We start from the raw sequence: 24,682 nt of genomic DNA on the forward strand, positions 1-24,682 counted from the left end.
CTAATTCTGGCATTCAGAGCCTGAAGTGGGTCTCAACATCCAAGTGTTGGTAGAATGCATTTCTTTCGGACTCCAGAGAAGAATACATATTCCTGCCTTTCCCTCCGTGGAGAGGCTGCCTGCCTGGCTTGGCTTGGGGTTCCTCCTGCATCTTCAAGGGCAGGATTGCAGCATGCATTCTCTCTGCTCCTGCTGTTACAGTGCCATCTCATTCTGTCCCTTGGCCTCTTGTTCTTGTTTTCACCAAGATATTCTCCCACATCCTCTTCATCTCCAGATCTTTAAGCACACCCTGAATCCTCAATTGGCATGTAGGTTAATACATGGGTCCGAGAGATTGTATGAACATCACTGAGCAGCTTACTTCTGTGCAGTGTATTCTGGGTGGGAGCAGCCGGAAAAGGCCGGTATTTAGAACTCTGGTTCTGTGGCTCATACTGGCCTGGCTGCATATCTCTGGCTCACTGCAGGAAGCTCCCCTGCCCTCTCTGAATTTCTCACATCTCAGATGAGCCCATCACTTTGGCTAGAAGACTGACAAAGAGCAGTATACCTCTGACAATACATTGCAGTTCCATTTTCCAAAAACATCCCGCCCTTCCAACAGGGTCTTTCTGTGCAGCGCTGACTGGCCTGAAGCTTATTATGTAGACCAGGCTGGCCTCAAATTCACGGAGACCCTACTGTCTCTGACTCTCTAGTGCTGGGATTAAAGGTATGTGTTACTATACCAAACAAAATTTTCTTTTGATAAGTTGTATTTTTGCATTTATTTTGTGTAAACAAAACGTCTGGCGTTGGGCTTGTCCCCTCTGCTACACTCTTGACATGTCCCTCTCTGTCAGTGCCCTGGAAGGCTGCACAGTCTCCAGGGTGAGCTCAAGGTTGGGTTTTCTCACATCTCTGGTATTATTGATTTAGGTCAACTTTTCCTTGGAGGACTGAGAGGTCATAGCTGTCTACCACAGGATGGGCTTGATCCAGTCTCCTGGATGTCATCTGCCAGCCACTGTCCCCGGCTCCCTGACAGCTAGCTACTGGTACATTTTTAGCTCAGATCTTGCCTCTGTTTTCTGCCCCCAGTTCTCTGCTCCACTTACCTTACTGACTTTGACTGAAGAGATGTCACAGGAAGGCCTCTAACAAACCTGACTAGAGGGTGTCCCAACCTACTTTTTTTCCTGGAGCACATGAGTGATAGGTTTACAATGTGGCCTCCTCAGCACAACAGCCATTGGCCTGGCTGAAGGAGTCAATGGTACACAAAGTAGAGCATTTACAAAGAATACACAGTGCCAGCATTTGATGTTCTGCTCTGCAAGGGAGGAAGGAGAGATGCCTGGCCCAGACAGTGACCACACAGTGGCGCCCAAAAGCTGTCTTGGATGACCAAGGTTTCACTAAGGACAAGAGTCTGACTCCCATGTCCACACTCATCTGACGGTACCTCCATTGTCCTTTTCTCTCTCCTCTCCCCAGGGACCACCTCAGTCAGATATTTTGGGGAGAGAAAGGGCTGATGGTTAGAATGCAGCCTCAGCAGGAGACTATGTTTTAGAATCCCAACAGTCTCCTTGCCATCTGTGCCTCTAGGCAAAGGATTTAATCTCTCAGCCACATTTTCCTAATCTGGAAAATGAGGCTAAAATAGCACCTTCAGGCTTGCGGGGGTGGGGGTGGGAGTGAGGGTGGGTGGTGCACAAAGCATTCTTGTTGGTAGGGTGCCCCAGGCAGGTGGTAAACACTTGGTAAGTGGAAACTGATTTTCCTCGCTGCTGCCGAAACAGAATGAGTGCTTCCTCCCATCGCGCCCTCTATGTTCACAAACTGGCTGGCTCTTTCTCCCGAGGGAAGGGACTTTCTTTTCTTTCTTAAAAATCTATTCACTTATTCTTTCTTTAAAAAAAATTATTCATTTATTTGTATGTGTGTGAATCTTCATGAGTTTATGTGCACCGCATGCACCTCAGAGAGCACAGAGGCCAAAGGAGGGTGTCATGTCCCCTGGAACTGGAGGTACAGGCATTGCTGAGCTTCCATGTCAGTGTAGGAACAAGCAAGAGCAGTAAGAGTTCTTAACTGCTGAGTCCTCTCTCCAGCCCCTTCCTTTATTCCCTTTAAAAGATTTATTTTGTTTTTTACTTTTGTTTTTGTATCTGTGTGATGTGTGTGGCCCCTCTCCCCCCTCTCTCTGTGTATGTGTGGGTGTGTTTGTGGGTGCCCACAGAGACCAGAAATGGATGGTGTATGTTCTCCTGGAGCTGTAGTTACAAGCAGTTGTGAGCCACCTGACATGGGCGCTGAGAACCCAACTCAGGTCCTCTGAAAGGTGGCAAGTGCTTTTAATTTCTAAACCATCTCTCCAGGCCTAAGATTTTCTTAAAAAGCAATAAGGTTTCCCAGCACCATCAGCAAGGCTAGAGAGACCGTGTCCCCAAAATGGTGACCGTTGAAAAGACTCTTCCTGAGGCCAAAGACTTTATAAATGCTTTCCTGTGTTTCCAGCATTGGTCCCTGTTGAGTATGGGTGAGTGGAGGAGGAAGAAACTTTCCAACTGCGCACTGACCTTGGATGATCATGAAGTCCCAGGCAGACAGGGGCAGGCAGCCAAGTGAAGTGGACCTGGCAGGCAACTGTTTGCTTCTCCATTTTCTCAATCTGACAACTGAAGGACCCCACTTGCAACACAGACTGCCTTGGTCCAGGTTTCAAATGAATACAAGGTATCAGATGATGTAGAACCTATGTGGTAGAGTCTTCAGGCGGTCATCTCAACAATCATGCTCATTGTGCTGTCTACCTGGGATTTTCCAAGATTGTTCACAGAGTTCTGTAACCTTTCTTTGGGTGCTGAAGGGACAGCTCCCAGCGCAGTGAAGCCAACTAAAGGACAGATGCTGAATCAGGCTTCCTACTGCTTCCCTCCAATCCTGACTGCCAGTTTGGACTTGTCTGCCTAGGGGGCTGGCAGCTTGTGAGTCTTCTATCCGGAAAGCACAGCTGAGATTCCAGGGTCCCCAGGGACTAAAAAGTCATGAATAAATGAGGGGACAGTGACTGTTGCCTGGCCTCTGAGAAGGGGAAACCCTAAGTCTTCACACTTCTTCCTGGTTAGAGGAGCCCCCAACTCTCCAGAATCAAGCTCCAGGCACAGCTAGAGTGGACTGTACTCAGGATGCAGGAGATGCCCATAGATGGAGGCTGTTGGCCGGATGATTGCCTGCTGTGTGTGTGCCTCTAGCTCTTCCCACTTCTCTCATGTCTGGTGGGGATGTGTGTGGATTCCCTGTCAGCAGTCTACAGGCTGGTATGTGTGTTTGCCTTGGTACTGTGTGGAAACTGTCCAGCCAGAGGTGTCTTTGGAGTCTGTATCTGACACGTGTGTGGGTCATTGGTTCACGTACAAGCATCTGGGAGTTAATACTAACATGGCCCCCTTGCTGCCCAGTAGGGACCTGTTCCCGAGTTCTGCATGCTACATTCCTGTATCATTTCCTCTTAGAAGGTTGGCCCTTGAGAACAGGATTTCATTACACACTTAGCCCAGTCCCCAGCACCTACACTACTACCAGACCCTTTTAGGCAATCAGTGTAGTAGTGTTGACTAAGCCAGTTTGGGGTTGGATGTGAATACCTCTGACTGTGCACACAAGTTCATTTAACTTCTGATTTTTGTGATGGTGGGGTTGTCTGAGAGTGAGAATCTCTGGTTTGTGTGTGTCCATGGTGTGTCCACTGTCTGAAGGTACCTGATTTGGGTATGTACTAGCATGCCTGTGCAACTCTTGTGTATGAGGTGAAGCTTCACCGTGTGTGTGTGTGTGTGGTGTGCGCGCGCGCACCGCCCCCACCCCATCTCTGTCCGCACCCTGCGTTCCTCTAGGAGGCAGAGAGCCGGGTGTGTGGAGGGCACTGCGGCTCCGCCGCCCGCCCTCCGTGCTGCGGCTCCAGAACGTCACCACCCTCTCCAGCCCGGCTGTGGTCCCCGCCCCCGCGGTCCTTTGTAGCTGGCGGTGGTGGAGGCCCCGGTCACCGCAGGCCCCGCCCCGCCCCGCCCAGACCCCGCCCCTCGTGGGCCACGCCCCAGCCCTCCCTCCCTCCTTGCCCGACCGCAGTCGCTCTTGGGCCGCCGCGGGCCCGCACCGAGGCGCGCAGCGCGGAGCCAGCTGTGGAGAGGGCTGACCGCCGGGCACGGGGATGGCGGAACGGCGGCGCGCGTGGAACACGGAGGACGACCTACCGGTGTACCTGGCGCGGCCGGGCAGCGCGGCACAGACCCCACGCCAGAAGTACGGCGGCATGTTCGCTGCTGTTGAGGGCGCCTACGAGAACAAGACCATCGACTTCGACGCCTACAGCGTGGGCCGCCGCGGCTCCGCGCGGACGCCACGCAGCGCTGGCCGGCCCGACGCCGTGGGCCTGCCGTGCCCCGGCGGCAGCGAGGACACCGCCAGCGATGTGAGTGAGCCCTCTGGCTCTGCCGTCAGTTCGCCAGGCGACCGTGATGACAGACCACCGGCGTTGCGCATCCGATGCCCTGCGCCCCGCGACCTGCCCCTCGGTCGGGACAATGGCCAGGTACCCTCGGGGCGCGTGGGCCGGACGTGGGGGCGGGGCCCTTGGAGACCCAGGGCTTGGGCAGCGCGAGGGCGAGTGCTAGGGCCCGCTGCCACCAGGGTCTGGGGGACTGCAACGGCCCCTCCCCCATTTTATTCTACAAGAGGTTCAGAGAGGTTGTACGCTAGGCCAGGGTTGGCCAGCATAGCCTCTGGACTCTGGAGGAATCTCTCAGGTCTAGAACGCCAGAACCGGGTTCTGAGAGGGGAAGTAAGTTGCTGCAGCTGCAGCTAAGGGACCTGTAAAATGAATTTAAGCCTCATTTCTCTTTCTGGGGTTCTGTGAATAGAGAGCATTCTCTGTCTTTCTCCAAACATCTATTCTCTCCTCAGTGATTGTGAAGTGCTTATGCTCTGGGAGAGGTTCACCAAATGACTCTGCTCATAAGACTGCACCCCGACCCTCCCTGTGGGACGATTTAGTCCAGGGTTTGGACAGCGGTCAGTTAGAAATCATTCAGGGACACTCCTGGATGTGCAAACTGGAAGGAAATCTGGGATTTGAATCCCGAGTTCTCAAAGTGGGGAGGGACATCAGGGAAAGGCACGACCAGGGCTTCGGCCCTATATGTTTTCTTCCCTAAGTTGCGATTTGCCAGGGAACACGGCTGGACTGACAGAAGAGTCCTGGACTGGGTGGGTGAGGTCAGAGCCACGTGCCTGGGAAACAGAAGTTGGAATAAAGCTAGGAGCTCTCCCTTGAGTGCTGGCTTGTCTGGCTAGGCAGCTTGGCCCCACCCTCCAGAAGTTCCCAGGCTGGGGCGAGCTGTGAACTCATTTCTAGAATTAAGTGCCAGGTAAAGATCAATAAATGTTTGCTGTTGAGTTTTATTATCATTCTTAATTATTTAACTCTTCCCATTAACGCTATGAGAGTCACAAAATGAAGCAAGAGGGAGGGAGATCTTGAACAGGACTGTAATCTGTACTAGCGATTTGGAGAAGGAAATGGACTGGTCTGAGGGTGGTATCCCTGCCTCTGGCTTTTTACGCCTACTTGGGAGCTCTCCGTGGTCCTGAATCTGGGGGTTGAGGGGTGAGGAGCAAAGAACTAGCTGGAGCCTCGGCTTCCTTATCCCTTTATCTCCTTTTTGGTAGTAGGACCTCGCGTGGGAAACAGGATCTCTGGCTCCATCAGAGCTACAGGGTTCCGAAACCCAGCCACCGCCTGGAACCAGCCAAGATGTTTCACCTTCTTTAAGCTGCCTCCATCTGTGACCCGAGAGTGGCAGTCTGCTCAGCTTCCCTCAATGGGTAGTACCCAGGAGGCGAGTGCTCTTTGTGCCTGGTTCGGAGCTGACCTTGGCTTGACGGTGGTGGTCAGGGTCATCCACACTAGCTTTGTCCCCAGCTCTGCCGTGGCCGGCGGGGCAGCTGTGCCTTGGTATTTCTGGACTCTGGTCGCTTCGCCTGCTCCTGTGTTCTTCCCTCCCAGGTCCCTTCTGTCCTTTCTCCCAGGCTTCTTAGGGATTGGACAAAAGACTGCGTCCGAGTTCTCCCAAAGCACTCGCTGGTGGGGACTGTGGAGCGAAAGAGCTCGCAGCCCCTTTACTTTTTGGAGACCGCAGGGCTTGGGTTGCAGAAGGTTGGGGATCCGGGGCTGGCCTCAACTCTTCGGCAAAGGGTGCCCTGGCCCATCTCCCGCCCATAAGGCTCTTTTCTGGGAGGGAGGAGGGGTTTCTACGGCGCAGGCGCAACGTTTGCAGTTGCCAGAGGCCGGTGGCTGCAGCGCTTTGTACCGGCAAAGTCTGCTTGGGAGCAGCAATCTGTTTGGCTAGTCGCGAACATGGCTCCTCCCTCTGACTTGCACGTGGCCCAACCCCTCTCGGTAGCTTGCCTGCCTAGACCCCTCTGGCTGGCCCTAGGGAATGCCGGGGTGCTGGAACCTATTATTTAGTGTTGAGGAAGGGAATCCAGGTGTCAGTTGGACGGATGCCGTTGCCATTCGCAGCTTCCGGTCATTAATGAGAATTTAGGAGCCACAGAACAGGGACGTAATGAGTACGGAACCCGCATTGATCTGGCTTCCAGACACTGCCCTGCGGCAGCTAATATATGCTATTTTTATCTCTGTATATGTGCGGAATTTTACCTCTGCAAGCTTCAGTTTTCTTATCTGTAAAAAGGGGGAATCATGGCTTAATGGGTTCCCAGATATAAGCTTGTTCTTTCTGAGCCTGTAACCCCACCTGATCTCCTTCAGTAGACTAGGGAACCGCCTTTCTTCCTGTGGTGCAGCATGCCAGACCCCAGCAGGGTCCAGAGGTTTTTTCACGCCTCATCTTCCGTGGCAACCCGGAAGTGGAGGAGAGTGTCTATGCACAGGGTCAGTGGAGGGAATTGTGCAGGCAGGAAATGAGCTCATTGGCAGGGAAATGGCTTGCTCCTGCCTGGGGGCAGCTGCCCAGTGCTTTAAGGTCTGCTGGGGCTCCCTCTCCATCTTTTGTCCTCTCTTGGTGAAGTTTGGCAAGCTTTGTCCTGCCTTCTTTCTTACCTCTCCCAGAGCAACATCGGGACTATGGGTCCTCTGGGCTTTAAATACTCACATGAGAGGTAGGAAAACCGCCTTTTCCCCCTGTCCCCAGAGCTGTGGAGACCTTGGTGTCAGTTCTAGCTTTCCAAGCACTCATTGTCAAGCTACTGGTCACAATGACAGGACACTGAGAGGAGAGAGCGGCTGAAGGGTCAGAGCCCATTATGACCCATGGATTCTGGCTGCCCTAGTCCTTTTTGCTGCAATGCCTCTGAGCGGGAATGGAAATGGAGAGGGTAAAGAGAGAGGTGAAGACCCTGGAGATGGGCCCAGAAAAATGAGTAAATGAGTACACCTTGACTAAGGTGGACTACTCAAGGGTACAGCGTGAAAGAATGCTTGGGTTTGGGTATGGAAAAGGCCCATTCAGGGGATGGAGAAACAGAGACCATGAAAAGAATAGTGGGGAGCGAGGGGAGGGGGAATCCTTGAGCGCGACCCTAAAGGGCCAAGGCTGCTTCCAGAAATTAGGGAGAGTGTTGGCTCCCGGTCCACTCTCCCTTCCAAACACAGGTTACCGACAGAGACTCAGAGACACCTGTGGCTTTGCCCAAAGCCTTTGCCTGTGCGCCCGAAGGCCATTCCTTGCTTTTAAAAACACTGAAAAGCAGATTCTCCTAGTTGCGCGAGCAATGCCGGGGCTCAGGCGAGGGCGCTGGGCGGGGGTCGGGGGCGGAGTGGGGGAGATCGGAAGGGAAGCGCTTCCTGGTTCGAGCCGTGAGGGGCGAATCCGGTTCTGCTGCCGCCACCGGGAGGAGCTGTCTGTCTTCAGCGCCCTCCTCTCGCCCTGCCTCTCCCTCCTCCTCCCGCCCTCCTTGCCAAGCCGGGAGGTGCAGGCAGCCGGAGCAGCGGCGGCGGGCCGAGCAGCGGGGAGTGGGCAGCGGTGGTCGCCGAGCTTCTGTCCTTTCCTCCATCCCTTCTGGGCCTTTGTCGCTGCTCCCACGAGTCAGACAGTCGGCAGCTCCAGAAGCTAGGTGGAGGGCTCCAGGGGGGCCATGTCTCATCAGGGGAAGAAAAGCATCCCGCACATCACGGTAAGCGCCCCCGCCCTGCCGCGGTGCTTTGTGGCCTGGGGGTGGTCGCCATCAGGGTCCAGACCCGTGGGGGGACAGCAGGGGCGCCCCCGGAGGCTTCCTGCGTCGCCGCGAGTGGGGCGGGGCCCGTCTCGCCGAGGCCGCCCCCTCCCCCTCTGGGGACAATGAGGGGGAGCCCCTCATGGCAGGGCGGGGCTGGAGTCTCCGGTCCCTCTCCCCGCGGGCGTGCAGCCCCCTCCCTCTGCGGGTTGTGCCGGGAGGATGGCGTGGCCAGGAGGACGTGGAGCTGAACAAAAGAGGGAGGGGCGCGGGGTCCCAGCCCCCTCCCTTGGCCTCACTCTAGGATGGAGGGGGTTTGACCGGCCTAGTGCACCTGGTTCCTGCAGCACCCCTCCCTTGCACCTTGCAGCCTGCAGAGGAAGGAAAAAGATGCGGTTCATCACTCTTCGTTAACTGATGAGTGGAAGGCCGGAATTGGAGCTGCGCCATGATGGAGAGGCACCTCTCCCATGTCTCACTGCAGCTAAAAATATCCCAGTGATCCACACCGGCAGCTGCGGCTTCTTAAGGGTTAACCGCAAAGGCTGAGCTGCCCGAAAATGGGGTAGTAGTGTAGGCTGAACATCTGGGCTGTGTCCCTGGGTGTGGCCGGAAACAAAGGAGCCCTGATCTCTAGAAGCTTTGTCTAGGCTGGGATCTAAGGGTGATGAGGTCAGAAGCTACATCCTCCACTGAGTTCCTGCCTGGTGTTAGAACCAGCACACAGTTGCCCAGAGATGGCAGCCCAGAGCCTGGGGTGGCAATGCTGGAGCATCCTGGTGCTGGGAGGCGGGATTCCCAGAGCTGGCATTCCCAGGGGTAATCTTGAGGTTTGAAGGTGGAGACTCGGCTTGATTCATGCAGGGTTCTGGCTCAGGGGCAGCTCCAGGGCCCCTGCAAGGCAGCTTCTGGTTAGAGGTGGGTGCTGACTTTTCCTAGGAAGCTGTCAAATGTGACACCCTGCTAATTTTATGGTCCGAGGGAGGTCCTTTCAGGGAAGCGCTGCTGTGAAGCAGGGGGAGGCTGGAAAAATAGGCTGTGAGTATGGGTGAGAAGGAGGGTGGGAGGAGACTTGGTTCCCTGTCTGGCTTTCACCCCTCCTGAACCCAGCTTCAGCTCTCACCAGCAGAACTCTGCTGCGTTCCTATCTACAGAAGCGACTCTATGGAGGCAGAACCATATCTATCCATTTTGTAAGCCCTGTAGATGGGAGAGGTCCTTGGAGGGAATGTGGTGGCCATTTGGGAGACAATGAGGAAAGAAAGCCTGGGATTATTTGAGCAGGTTCCTGCGGGAGGGCCTGCTGATCTTGGGCCCCTGCCAGGGGAACTAAGGCAGGTGATAAGGTGGGCCTGGTGCAGGGACTAATGAGTCAATAGCTTGGGTCCCTCTGTGTTGTGTGCTCCTAGCAGATCTAAGGGTGCCAGTGTCTCAGGTTGAAGTCCAACAGATGGCTGCTAGGCAGGTCTGTGGGAAGGGCTCCTTTGGAGTCATTCCTATGGCTCTCAGTCTGTTGAGCTGTAGGGCCATCCTGCTGTGACCTTCTTTAGTGAAGATGAAGGGCTCAGCCTTGACACCAGATGGCTGTGGGTATATGTCCTGCGATGGTGGCTTTTTGAGCCCCAGTGCTTTGCTATCCATAGCAGGTACCCCCACAAGACTCATGAGCAGCCTGGCCATCCCGGCAGAGTTGTTAGTGTATTGGCACCCTTGACTTAAGAAAGGGTACTGCTGGCCTGTCTGCTGCTTTAATCCTTTATGCAAAGTAGACGATTAGCCTGTGGGACAATCGCAGAGATGTTCTGCTAACTTTAGGAGTGGTTCCAGCGAGTATGGTGAGGAGAGATGCAGAAAGGGTATCTCAGTTACTTAAAAAGGCCTATGAGAAGGCACTTGTTCCTTTGAAGCACATTGTCTGCCCCAACCACAAAAATTTGTGGTTTTAAGAGGAAATAGCAAGCTTTAGAGGCTGGATATGAAGGTAAGAACCCTTCCTATACATGGGGACCTTTGCTAATGGTACATAGGCTGTGATGGGGGATCAGGTCCCCTTTTAAAATGCCACTGTGGCTTTCTAGATGCTACAGCCCTCACCCGCCCTCCAGCAGCTACTGGGTAGTTTATAACAAGTGCCTGGTCTCTGCCAGACATAGGGACAGTGGGAAGGAAATGGCCTTAGCTCCCACAGTTAGCAATAATTGACATCCAATCCACAAATGGCCATAAAAGGTGGGTATAGTGAAGGGGAGTAAGGAGTCTGCAGGCGACTTCAGCAGGTATGTAAAGGAGGTGGCTCTTGGAGGAGGCAGGAGAAAAGCCAGTATTATGGGTTCCCACCTCGGCTGCCATGTGGCTTTTCTGCACACTGAAAGCAAACCTTGGAAAAGTCAAAGGTGCTTCAGTCAGTCTGAGGAGAAGCTTGAGGTGCAGGAAGACTCAAGATTCAGGGCACAGAAGCAAGCAGAGAGCACAGCTGCACTCTCCGGTCCCTTTTGCAGGGTGCTGGGTCACCCCATGGGCCCATTAATCTCTCTGATGGGGAGAGATCCACAGAGATGGAGATCTAGGCTTCGGTGGGGAATCTGGAGGTGTGTACTAGAACAAGGAGCACAGGGGCACACAGGCCATGCACCTTATGGACAGACATGAAGATGGAACTAGAAAAATGCTTTACTCTGATTGGCTATGATTTGGAGTCGTTTCTTCTTTTAAGTATCCCAATCCTTCGTGAGATGATGGACAGGTTGGCCTGATGGAGAAGGAAGATGGGAAACACACGCTTAGTCTCTATCCCGAGGGGCTATCTAAAATGTTGATGAAGCTCTCTCATGGGTGGATTTTCCTGTAATGAATAGCACAGACAGGGAGGGGGCAGTTAACATAGCTGAAGCTATTTACAGGTGCCCACTGTTTTTAGCAAGTACAGTATCTTGGGTGTGGCTCTGAGCAAACAAAGGCACTGGGCTCCCTGGCCTTGCAGAAGCTCTGGGCTCCCAGAGAAGCCACAGGGTGTGTGTGTGCTTGCTCAGCTGTGTGCAGGAGGAAGTCAGGGAGCTTGCTATGGTGCTTCTGGTTATTATTAACAATGGGACTTGCAGCCCTTGCTGTAGTCTACCGGACTCCTATTATCTTCCACACAGATCTTAGAACCATGGGAATAGGGTAGCCTTGGTATATTATCAATCATCATTGCTTCCCAAAGAGGAAAGTAAGATTCGAAGGTATGCAGTGGCGGGTCAGGGTTCTTGTATCGGGCTAAGGAGGAAAGATTCATGTTCAAGTTTACATTCAAACAGGCAGAGTGAGTGGAGTGTTCTGGTTGTTGAGAAAAATCATTGGATGGGCATTTTGTGGTGTGTGTTTGTATATGTGAATATATGGCAGTGTGAAAATGTGTGTGTGTATGTGTTTAATCAAACAGTGAAGGCAGGGAAGAAACTCATATTAGGCTGGAGTTGTGACTCTAATATAAAACATATGGGGAAAATAGAAACAAAAAAAGCAGCCTTTGAAGCATGTGGCTGTCTATCCCAAAGGGGACCTTCATCTAGAGTAGCTGTTCACTTATTCCCTGAGTCTTTGCACAAAGGATTTGGATACTTGCACAATTTGGAAAATCATTTGGAAGCCTCATACGAGCACTAAGGACCCAGGAAGAGCAGAGGACAGCACACAAGGGCCACCGTGGGCTGATCTGAGCTTTAGCCATCCACGACAGAGGCAGAAATCCCAATAATGTAAAGTTTATGGGCAGGAAGAGGTGAGCCAAATTCTAAGAAAAAATATTTCTATTATGACCAAATTCTTTTTTTTGTCTTTTTTATTGACATTTTTTTTTCATTTTACATACTAGCCCCAGTTCCCCTCCCTTATCCTGCTTCCCTGTCTCCTCCTATCCCATTCCCATCCACTCCTCAGAGGGGCAAGGCCTCCCTTGGGGAGTCAACAAAGTTTGGCAGACCAAAAAAACCAAATTCTTAAGGAGGTTTTCAGAAAGGACACAGAAGTGATGGCAGTTTTGAACACCCGTTCTTTTAATTTTTTTAAAAATTTTTTTGACGCAGGATCTATCTCACTTTGTATGTAGCCTAGGCTATCCTATAACTCACTCTGTAGCTCAGGCTAACCTTTATTATCAATGCTCTTGCTTAGTCTTCCCAAGTGCTGAGATTCCAGGCATGAATTCCTTGTAACAGTTCTGATATTTCAGGCATAAATTCCTTGTAACCGTTCTGATATTTCAGGCATGAATTCCTTGTAACAGTTGCTTCATGGGTTCATTACAAAGTGAACTTGGCCAGTGCTTATGGAACACATTCAGTGTAATACTCCCAAGAGTTCCTAGCACATAGCAAATATCTAACAGGTCAGACACAGCTCCTTATTCATTCACCCTGAGGAACTAGAAATTTGAATTTTACCTTAGCGACTAGTACTGTTCAAACAGTGACTGTGCAGGATTCCTTACCAAGTTGGCCATCAAAGTGACAAAGTGCACACACCTGAAACGCCTTTATAGTCGCTAAAGGACAGGTTGGCTCAGAGCATGCCAGGGGAATTCTAAGACAAGGATCAGGCCATGGTACTGGCTAGAAGCCACAGAAGGCTTCATGGGTTTCACAGAGGCAAGAACAAGAATTTGATTGCTGGACACAAGGATGGAACAGCACTGATGAGATCTGTGTTGGGAGGAGAGAACCATCACCCAAAGAAGGTGAAGAGTTTTACACAGAAGAATCAGAAGGTGAGGGACTTGAGAGAGATCCAAATTCCCAGGCAACTGAGGATGCTTCAGGGCTGTGGAGGTTGGAGTGTGCCCGAGGTAATAGAAATGACACAGACTCCAAAGAGACGTCTGATCCTGGTCAAGTCACTTACTCTTCTTAGATATTGAATTCCTTTTCTTAGTGTGAAATAGGTGAGGTGGTTGAGATTCAGTGTTACAGTGTACAATTCTGAAGCCCTATGGGTCATAGGAAGACACTGAAGGATGCTGTGTTAAAAGAAAACAGTGATGATTCTGAAGTCAGGATTTCTGGGCTTGAATCTTCAGAGTCAACACAGTCTCTCTATCCATCAATCTTTCTCTATGTTCATCTATAAAATAAGACTAGTAATACCAGCCACCATGGGTCCCCTCTCCTCGATCACTAGCTGAAAAACCATGTAAGGTTTTTAAGAGTTTCTGCTCTGCACAGAGTAAACACCACATGGGGAAACTGTCAGCACAATCACTATGGGGCAGTATATTGGTCAGTGTTATGCAACAGTACAAAACCCCAAGATCCAGCTCATACCACAGGCCTTGCTGCTGTGAGAAGGTGCATCTGCCCCATGTATCTTTCCACATTGAGACCCAGGCTGAAGGAGGAGCAGAGCGTGCCAACTGGAAGCTACCTAAAAGGCCTTTAGCAGCTTCTGCCCCATCATGGCATGTATCATATATATCATGCAATATTTCAAGTCATAGGGCTGAGCCTCAAGTTGGGATAAACCTGAAGTCAGTTTCCTGGAGGTGACTAGAGGATTTCATGGGCCAGTTCTGGTGTCAAAGAGATACTTATAATCGTCTGTTGAAACCATGCTGATCTTGTTGTGCAAATATATGTGTGATGGAGAAAAGGCGCAGTGATGATTCTTAGGTGGGGCTGGTTCGAAGGGCAGTTAGCAGTATAGGTTGGCATGGCAGTGCGAGGCAAGGGCCAGGCGTAGAGAAGGAACCACTTAGAGGTGTAGAAGAGATCCTACAGAAAGGAAGCTCGTGGGAGTGGTGTGGTGTGGTGCGCTAGAACCATCCCCAACTGAACTGTGGGTCAGCGACAAAGTTTACGGAGTGTTTTAACAACATCTGTCTCACAGTTCTGAGCACTCCCAGGTGCTGAGTAGAGCCTGGTTTGCTGCTGTGAGCAAAAACGAAGCATCTGGTGCTGACAAGACAAAGAAGCCTCAGAGGACGTCCTCCTTCCCACAGGACCAAGGAGAACTAGGTCGGCAGCAGACAGTGGGATGGTGTTGAAGGGCAAGTCTGTGCAGTCATTGCTGCTAAGGGCCTCAGAGATAAGGAAACATGGCTGCCAACCTAGCTGGTGGTGATGCTTTTTGAACACTTCAGGAGTGTTTCTGGGTTTTAGACTATTTGACCATATTTCCTGGTTAGACTGAGAGAACCCCATTTCCCTGGGTGTGATGCCTAGATTGCAAGTTTTGCTCTAAGCTAATGCAACTGTGAGTTGATGCATGTCGGTGGTTCATGCCAGGGGTGGGAGCTGGGATACTTGACAGGGAGCGTGATTCAGCACCCACAAGTAGGGCTGGGGGGTGGCTCAGTGTGTAAAATGCTTGCCACACAGCATGAGGCTCTGAGTCTGTATCCCCAACTCCTGAAAAGACTGGGTGTGGTGCACACACCTGTAACTCCAGCTGGGCGGGGGAGGGGTGATGAGGAGGGACACTGGGTGGTGAGATAAGAAGATCCCCAGAGCTCACTGGCCAGCCAGCCTAACCAAATCCATGAGCTACAGGTTCCGTGTGAGACCCCATCTTAAAGAATATGGTGGAGAGAAATTGAGGAAGATGGGTCACAGCTTCGTCTGACTCTCCACATGAATGTTATCTGATGAACACGAGCACGCGTCCACATGAACACATTTGCATAACATACACATATCAGAAAGCAAGAGCAAACAGGCGAAATGAAGACCTTGGTGCCCGTGGCTGTGTGAACTCCCAGTCCCATGGGCTTTACTCAGCCCTCTGCTGCAGGAACCTAGCGCTCCCTCCTTGGGTAGGATTGCTCTCTCTAGCGTTCTGCCTTTGCCAGGAAGATCTACTCGCTAAGGAGCCCTTCATCCTGGGGGGGGAGCTGTGGGCTCTTTGGTTAGTTTCTCACGTCCATATGTTCCATATAAGCACACAAAGGACTGAGAGAGTCACCCCTTCATTTGCCAGTCACCTAAGGGACTCCTTACTGTGTGGGGGGATGGATGAGTCCACACGGTAAGCCATGCTTCTCAGCTGAGTGAGCTTTTAGCTGCCCCTGCATGGATTCTCCTTAAGGCCTGTCTGGGCTTAGCTCTGGGCTAGTGTGCACCATGGAGGCTCTTTTAGAGTGAAACCTTGGCAGTAGGGAGAGGACAGATCTGCTTTGCTAGGGGGCTTTGCTGGCTTTCAGAACTGTTCACGTTCAAGTGGGAACATGTGCCTATGAGAGGACTCAGTGGTCCTGATACAGAACCTAACCACGTAGAGCAAGCACGTGGCTGCTCAAGGGATGTAGTCCCCATCCTCAGACCAGGCTGGTATGCACACATGTGCAGGCATACGTGTTGCTGGAGATTGAACTCAGAGTGTCAGGCACGCTAGGCAAGATCTCTACCACCATGCTATATCCTTAGCAGAAAGGTGCTTTTTATCATAACAGATCCTGAAGGCTCAAGTCCTAGCACAATCTTCACAAATATTTGCATTCTGTAAACTCTACATTGAAGGGAATCTTATAAACTTGGGGAGGTTTTCTGTGTTTGTGTAGAAAATGCCTGACATGATTTATTCTCCTAGCTCATGCAGGGATTTCGAATGCCTTCTCCAAGAATCTTTACAGTTACAGGAGGTCACTGCCTCACACACAGCTGGGTTAGCTCTGGGACAATTCTGTGTGGCAGGTGTTTCTTTTGTGATGTGCCCGTGGTTGGCCCTGATAAATTACCCAGTGCTCTTCTCTCCTGCTGTTCTCAACACTGGGGAGCTGTTCTTCAACACTAGGGCCTTCTCTTCTCCAACCACCTCCTCTATCCTTTCTCTGTGCCAAGAACAGCATCATGTTCGGCTTCTCTTCTTCTCTGTCCCAGTTTGCTTTCTGTTGCTGTGATGAGACACTCTAACCAAAAGCAATTTAGGGAAGGAAAGGGTTTGTGTTTGGCTTACACTTCCAAGTCATAGTCCATCACTGAGGGAAGTCAGGACAAGAACCAGAGCAGCAAATCGAAGGCAGGTTTGGTTGCTACTCTATGTAGTGTTAGCTCTTACAAGGGAAGTCACGCACAGCCAAGGATATACAACAAGAACCATGAAGGTACACTGAGTGCTGGCTTACCCACAGGCTCATGATACAGCCAGCCCAGGACCACCTGCCCAGGGGATGATACCCTCACAGTGGGCTGGGCCCTTCCACATCGATTAACAAGACAATCCTTCATCTACACGTCCACAGGCCTGTCTGATCTTGGCAGTCCCTTGATTGAGGACTGAGACTCCTCGATCTAGGTATGTCAAATTGACAGTGAAAGCTACAGGGTCTGCCCCCTCTTTTTTTCTTTTCACTAAGTTTTATTTCTGGGCATATATAGCACTATGAATCCAAAATTGAACTTGAATGATTTGGCACTGATTTTTAAAGAACAAACAAGTAAAATTCCTCCTACTTCCTCAAATGCCTGGATGCAGATGTGTGACCTGGAATCCTGGATCTCCTGGGCTGATGTTCAGTGTGTGGGCAGCTTGTGGGCTTCTAGATCTTCAGGCAATCCCATGAGGCCAGATCTCTGACTGCCTCCATCTACAGAGGAGGAGCACAGCCTGCAGAGGTGACATGGGGGTGGGGTCTCAGAACCAAGTGGAGGATCTGTCTTCTAGGAATTAAGGCAGATAAGGCTGAGCTGAAAGATGGAACACCCTGAATATGCAGCCAAAGGTACAGACCTCTCACTGGGGGAGCTCCACAGGGTGCTAGAGCCAGGCCACTGGGATGTGGATGAGGAGGCAAAGATCTGTAGGGTGAGCAGACCTGGCAAGTAGCCCAACCTTCTGGGATGTCACAAAGACATGTGGCTTTAGTAGGTAAGTATAATGGCTCTCATGGAGGACCCTCCCAGGGTCCTGTGGATGGAGTCGCCCCTGAAAGGTTGTGGGTTGAGGTCAGACAATTGGACTTGTGCTTCAGAAAGTCGCTCTGGTGTCACATGGTAGAAACGAGAGACTTGGCAGGGAGACAGGTGTGAGGGTCAGCCCAGGCTGGGTGCAGTAGAAGGTGGAAGCATCAGATGGTGTGGGGACCTTCCCCATGTGGACAAGACGGTGCTAGGTCCCAGGTATGTTGTGTTTGCAGTGTTGGAAACTTGATCCTCAGTGTATTGTGTTGGACATGAGTCTCATAAGAGATAATAACAGAAAGTGATAGTGCCACGAAGCTGCACCCTTCTGAGTGGACCAGTGTAGTCGGCATGGAGATGGGCTACAAGAGGGAGCTGTGCACACCCTTGGCTCGTCATGTTCCTGGCCCTTCTGTTTTCATCTCAGATGATAGCACACCGATCCTGTCACAGGCTCACACCAGACTCTTGGGCTTCCCAGTCTCCACAATCACAAGCAAAATAAACTTGTACTGGTTAATAAGCCACACTCTCGTGTGTTCTGTGACCGCAGGTAAGACAGGTAGAGATAGCATGTGAGATGGGAGTGGCTGAAGTTGGAAACACACATCTCTGTATGATTCAGCTCCCCACAGAAGGACTCTCTGCCACACATTGCCCACATAGCTGAACACACATCAGTCCTGTGTCATGCATGAGTACTGAAGAACAGGTTGGCACACACCTGTGACAGGGTAGGGCGGCTGGACTCTGTATGGTGTCCACGGAAAATGATGTTCTCCAGTAACACACATGTTCGGTGAGATAATGAGGCATTACTAGTGTTCTTAGCTAAGGAGGGCTCTGTGCCTAGTGTCTGACTCCCAGAGAGAGTACCCCTCAAAATGATCAAAGCTTTTTCAATGTGCCTCTTGGACCACATTCTCAGCAGAAAGTAAGCTCAAGCGTGGGGTGGGGTGTGGATAAAAACCCTGGATAAATGACACGACAGACGTGGAGGGTCTATTGTTGCTTAACCTATTTAATGGGGTGTGGGGTGGGGTGGAGGCTCATGCACAATGAAGATATTTGTGTTCCTAGATAATCCCCCAGGAGTAAGAGAAGGGGGGAGTTACTGTATAGGAGCCAAGTGGAACAAAGTTCAAATTCTGGAACCATCTCTTGGCTATGTGACTTGGAGCACATACTTGCCTTCTCTGAGTTTTCCCATTTGTAGCAACTACTCTTGCTTCCTATGGGGATTTAAGACTTAAAAATAGAAATGGAGACCTGTGTGGATTAGACTAGAGCTACCTTTTGCAGGCACCATGAATGACCTGCCCAGTGGGGTCTTAGGAGAATGTGCCATTTTACACAGACATAATTCTGTCATTTGAGCATTTCCCTAACGTTGACCAGTACAATGGGCCTGAGATCCTGCTGTTATAGCTGTAGTTGTCATGGAAACAGGCCTGAGCTCTATTCCCTGGGGCCCATCTACATTTCTGATTCAAAAGGAAAACACCACCCTGCTTCCTTCCAGGCAAAGGAAGGGTGAGTGGGTGTTAATTAGACTGAGTCCCACACTGGTTTCCACTCTCTGGGTCTCTCCTGACTGTGGATGGAGAGGCTGCCACCAGGATAATTTGTGTGACTGAATAAACAGATGTGTGCAGCTGTGTGGCCGTACTTGCTGCTGCCAGGCAGCTTGGTGGGAGGTATGGAGGGGCTACTGAGGGTAGGAACCCTGCTGAGGCAGTGTGAAGTGTTTGGGCTGTTCAGCCCACAGCCAGCCTGTGTGCTCCTTCGCGGTGGTGCTGTGCTGTACTGCACAGCAAACACCCACGCACGCTGCAGAAAACAACAGTGATGCTTACTACATCAGGGGTGGCAGGGGCACTGCTCATCTAGGTTTGTTTCTGGGATTCTGTCTGGGTTGGGTTTGCTCCTTGAAGCATCTCATTTTGGGGTCACATGTCACATGGGTCCCACGGGAGGCAGACTAGAGAGGACTGGCCTGAACTATCTGTGTTTGAAAGTCCTGCTTGGCTCGTGCATCCTAGTCTGTCCTCTTGCTGGTCAAACCTATTCACAGGGCTGGTCCACAGCCATCACAAAGCATGACTGGGGTGTGTGTGTGTATGTGTGTGTGTGTGTGTGGTGTCATGATTCAGAGTTAAAATCATAACCTGCTGCAGAGAGTTGACACCCAAAGATCTGGGGATGTTCAGTGACGTCATTTGTTACTTACATCTGGACAGCAAGAATTTTGCTAAAAGCACCTGGCATGAAATTTTTACCAGGTCACTCAGAGTAGTTGGAGGCTAGGAAGTAGGACTGGTGCTGTGCTGTGGTCTGTCTGTCTGTCTGTCTGTCTATTGATCTCTCTCTCTCTCTCTCTCTCTCTCTCTCTCTCCTTTTCTCTCTCCCTCTCTCTCTGCGTATGTGTGAACACCTATATACCTTATCAAAGTTTGGAGATTTGGATCTGAGCCTTGCTCACTGGTAGGATCTGGAGGGTTAATAACTTTCTAATTCCAGTTCCACTTTCCCCTTTTCATAAGAGAAATCAACTCCACTTGTGTTCATTTCCTGACAGGTGTATTTCCTCTAAGTTGGGCCTCCTTGGTCTCTGTGAGGGTAGTTTCCATGCTTGTCCCTTAAAGAGGAAGTCCCACCCCCTTCCTCAGAGTGGGAGCGATTGCTCAGCTACCCCATCTTTGTCTTCCTCTCTTTCCTGCTTGTGTATAGTAATTAGGGGCGACGGGGCTGCGTTCCCAGCACCCCGGCCACCTGCCCGGCTAGCTTATGCCCGAAATAACAACACACAAACTGTATTCATTTAAACACTGTTTGGCCCTTTAGCTCTAGCCCTTACAGGCTAATTCTCACATCCTGATCAACCCATCTCTAATAATCTGTGAGCACCGGTCTTACTGGGAAAGACTCAGCATATCTAACCTGGCGGCTTGCTTCATCGCGTGCGTCTGCCCGGGAGAGCGGAGCATGGCATCTCTCTCTCTGAGGCGTCTGCTCCCGAGAGGAGAGCTGTGGAGTCTGAGCTCACTTCCTCTTCCTCCCAGCGTTCTGTTCTGTTTACTCCACCCACCTAAGGGTGGGCCTATCAAATGGGCCTAGCAGTTTCTTTATTGCTTAACCAATGAAATCAACAGATTGATATATGACACTCCCACATCACTTGTGAATCCGGGAGCCTTCCCAGAATCTGTGACTTGAGGACCAGTGATGACATTCAATCACTGACCCCAGTGGCCAACCTCAGCATTAGCTGAGGGAGGGGCCCCATGTCCACCCTTTGGAGAATTAAAATGCTGAAAGGGAGATTTGGCAATATTTGAAGCTGACAACGTCCATCATTAAACAAGCCATTTTTACTTTAGTTCATCATTAAACATGCCATTTTTACTTTAGTTCTTTGGGGATGTAAAAATTAAAAGAATTTCTAGTCAGTCCGGATAGAAAACTAACAAGGACCTGCAGTGCTGAATGAGGTGGGGGAGAGAAGGATCTCCAGGTTTGGGGAGCCTCGGTGTCCAGTGGACCATGTTTCAGTACCACGGACAGCACATTCGCCGCTCCTGGTCCAGGCTGATGAGGGCTCTGCCTGCCTTCAATCTGTTTATGGAAGTGTTCACCTCCCTGCTTTTACTGCTTTGTAAATTTCCGCTCACATTTGAGAGCCCAGCCCAAGTCCCCCTCTCTGAAGACTCAATCACTGTCTCTCTTGTCTAATCACGGCTTTAACGTTTTGTTAGTTTTTAGATGGGGTGGCTGACCAGCCTGTCATTTTTGGATAAATGTTAGTTAGGTAAGAATATCACCGCTTTGCTGTGACGAGTCCCAGATCATAGTGGGTTTTTGTGCATTTTCTGATAGCTGCCTTTGTGGAAAGGTTCGATTTCATCCCCACTGTGTGAGATGAGAGCTGGACCCATGGGAGATGGGATTGTGTGGTGCCTCTTGGGAACTGACATTCCATACATTCTAGACCCGTCCCTAGTTGAGTCTTAGTGAGGATGATTTTTCTGTTGTGTGGATAAGAATGCCTGAAGTGTTGAGCTAATTCTTGTAGTAGAACTGCACAAAATACTTCCCATCTGGAGGAGGAAAAGGCCTCCTGCTAACGTGCCCCCTCTCCAGTGGATCTGGTAGCAGATAATGCCAGGTTTGGAGCAGAAGTCCTTTCTCTAGCCCGGGCCACACTCCAACTCACAAGACTTTTGACAGTAGAAATGGCATTGCTGCCCATGTTCAGATAGATCCTTTCGGAAGAGGTGTTCAGCAGCCCCTACCCTCTGTGGGCCTTGCACTCCATAGGTGTCTCTCTCCAGCCAGTGGGGCAAGGGCTCCGGAGAAAGTGATGCATCTTTCTGTCTCAGCAAGTCTTTGCTGAATACTGTGTGGTCCCAGGCTAGTTCCTGGGGATGTAGGGATCCTATGCACAGGACTCTCTGGCTATAAGGTGTGAGAAGCTCAATAGTGTGTGTGTGTGTGTGTGTGTGTGCGCGCGCGTGTACGCGCATAGACAGATGCAGTGCCAGGATGTTGGGAAGGCATGCATCTTACTGCAGTGATGACATGGGGGAGGACGCCCAGGCTCATTTGCTCCCCAGAAAGACTCATTCCCCCTAGTCACTTTCGGGTAGAGAGTTGTGTTTTCCCTCTTTTTTCTCCAACATTTTATTATTTGTCCTTAAAACTTCCTAGAATATTCCTATGAATAGCCCAGTGATGAGCCATTGGTGGTGTGACTATGCCATCACATTTGATTTTGCATTCTTTATTATATATCCATATTTGACATTTTCCTGAAGACCATGTCCCAGCACTCAGTTTCCGGGTTCCTTGATACATGTTGTAACCCTTAAACCTTACCTTCAGCTATTAGGAAAATATAAGATAACCAGTGACCTTTCACTTCATCTTAGTTTCCTCTCCCATGTTACCATCATGCAGAGCCTGAACTCCTTTTTGTGAAGGGCCTTCATGTCCCCCAGGGCCTCCAGCTGCTCTGGAGACCTCTCCATATTCCTTACTCTGAGGTTACAGTCAGCTCCCCCGTCTGCAGGTTCGGTGTATCACGCTTCAGTCAGCCACAGATGGAAAATGGCAGATGGTACTTTGCACCTGTTCTTAGCATGCACCAGCACCACCCACCCCACCCTGTTGTCTATATTCCTTAAACAGCACAGCCTAACGACTAGTGCCATGGCGTCCCCATTGGATTCAGTGTTATGTGTAACCCAGGATGACATAAATATTTGGGAGGATGGAGACAGGTTGGATATTAATACTGCACCATTTATATGAGGGAGTGAAACCCATGTGGATTGTGGCATTTGTGGGTGGTCTTAGAGCCACGTCTCTTTATATATGTTTGGGCTATACTCAGTTAAGACTCCACCCCCAGACCTCTGCTTCTCAGGCCTCTTTTCTTATGAGACTCCTTGGAGTGTAGCCTGGCTCCTTTCTTCATGGGACCCCCTTTCTCTGGAGCCTCTTTCCTCCTTTGCATGGCGCTCACTCAGGCTGGGTATGAGCGTTTTCTTCTCTTGCAGGGATGCGAGTGGAGACCTCCTCCCTGCCCTCCTATCCCTCTATCATCACGACTTTGCCACACTGGGCTGCAGAGGCAGGGTAGTTAGTGTCCCTCACTAGACTGAATGCCCTTAAGGACCAAAACCTGTTTCTTTCAGCTATCCATAACCCTTCCACAAACAACTGTTTCTGCAAGTTTTTTTTTCTTGTGTGTGTGTAGGCGTATATGAACATGTGTACGTTATGTGCATAGAAGCCAGAAGACACCCTTGAGTGTCACGAGTGTCATTTCCCAGGTCACTGACTTTGTGTGTACTTCTCTGGTTATAGTGGGTTGGCTTCCGTGAGCTGTAGGCATTTGCCTGTGTCCTCCCTGATGTGGGATGGCAGCCATGTGTCACCACTCCTGGGCTTCCTTATGTGGATTCTGTGGACGGAACTCATGTCCTTAAGCTTGCAAGGCAAGCACAGCTTTACTGACAGAGCTATCTCCTCTGCCCTTGTATCCGTTTTTACTCGTGAGGAAAAGGAGTTTTAGAACACAAAACCCTTGGATCAGAGAATATTTCCAAATTCTATCGGCTCATGAGGTGCCAAGAATTCTGAAGTGTGAAGATATTTTAAAATGTGTCAGCAGTGTGGTTTGGTGGATCCCATGTGGACAGAGAGTCCTTGAGTCTGACCTGCGCCTGGGTTATTTCTGTAAAGCTGGGCCACCCATGTTCCTGGGTTTATTCTGTCTGATACACAACATTCCATGTGTCACCCACAGAAAAACATGACTGTCAAAATATTCTTCCTAGCGTGTCTTCTGTGGAAATCGTTCCACTAAATTGGCCCACCCCCACTCTGCTCATGGACAGTGTGAGTTTGAAAAGGCTTTATTAAGTTCTCCGGAGTCTTCATCATGCGTCACATGCTGGCAGGGTGAGGGTTGTTCTGAAGAGAAGCCTTGATGCTGTGCCGGGCAGGGTTTACTGGACTTGCTGCCCCTGGGAACCCTAGTCCGTGATGGCATCTTCTGAGTGCCTGAGCTGGAGTTTTGCAGAAATGGCTCTGAAAATGGCTGTTAAGGGCTGGGGAGACGGCTCATTTGGTAAGTGCCACCGGAGTGTAAGAGTAAATTTAGTCCTTGGAAACCACATAAAAAGCCAGACAAGGGGCATGGCTCAATTGGTAAGGGCTGGTGCAGAAGAATTTCGTTCCTGGAAGCCACATAAAAAAGCCAGACATGGTGGCGAGCCTATAATCACAGCATAGGGAAGACTGTGAGAGGGGGATTCCTGGGGTTCCTAGGCCAGCCAGCCTAGCCTAATTGGAAAGGTTCAAGCCACTGAGAGACTGTCTCAAAAGAGTGAGATCAAATTAGGGGATATGATACTCAACCTCCACACATCTGCATGCACCCACACACATGCATATGTACTTCCCCAGAAATGAACACACACACGCATACGCACATGCATGTGCACTTGCACGCACGCACGCACACTCAGGAGGGCGGGAGAGAGAGGACTGTCAATAGCAGAGTAGCTATCATTTTCGGGAACAGAGGAAGACAGACAGATACATCAGTTCTTGCCTTGTGTATATATTTTCTTCTGCAGATTTCCTGCCTGGCACCCAGTGGTACCTCTCACGTACACTATCTGGAGTTAGATGGAGGGGTATGTTTGAGCACAGACAGGCTCTGCCACGTAACTCTGGAAGCATAGCCCAGGCTGGGGCTGACCCGGCACACTGGCATGCTATGCATTTAAATACATCCTTTCAGGCTGCGCTGGAGAAACCCACTATTAAATGTGACAAGTCAGACACTACTCCCTGCTGTGTGCCAGCTGTGGGTTACTCATGTTTGCTTGCTTTCTGGTGCTGGGAAACCTGGCCTCCCACTTGTCGGTGCTGCCTCAACATGCAGGGTCCTGTCCTCTTCTGTCTGATGTTTGTACTGCTCTCCAGGGTCTCATGGGGTTGCAGCAACTTCGTTGCCTGCTGAATTAGGAGAATAGGACAGGAGGTTGGACTTGAGAGTGTCTGACCTTGAACAAATCGGT

At 50.7% G+C, this 24,682-nt stretch overlaps 1 protein-coding gene across 2 annotated transcripts in view; it reads left to right on the forward strand.

Annotated features, from left to right (window-relative positions):
- Positions 1–4,116: 4,116 nt before the first annotated feature.
- Positions 4,117–24,682, forward strand: part of Crmp1 (collapsin response mediator protein 1) — a 53,794-nt gene continuing 33,228 nt past the window's right edge. Inside the window, exon 1 of one of the 2 annotated variants that reach the window (XM_041636544.1) lies at positions 4,117–4,579. In XM_041636544.1, the coding sequence (XP_041492478.1) occupies positions 4,199–4,579 (381 nt within the window). In that variant the 5' untranslated portion in view covers positions 4,117–4,198. Of the gene's footprint in view, positions 4,580–7,950; positions 8,185–24,682 lie in introns of those variants that run through there. The other variant, XM_041636545.1, reaches the window with a different exon arrangement.

The sequence above is a fragment of the Microtus oregoni genome, unplaced genomic scaffold (assembly GCF_018167655.1).
Source record: "Microtus oregoni isolate MIOR12 unplaced genomic scaffold, Mior012 000049F_ref0000343, whole genome shotgun sequence".
Taxonomy (NCBI): domain Eukaryota; kingdom Metazoa; phylum Chordata; class Mammalia; order Rodentia; family Cricetidae; genus Microtus; species Microtus oregoni.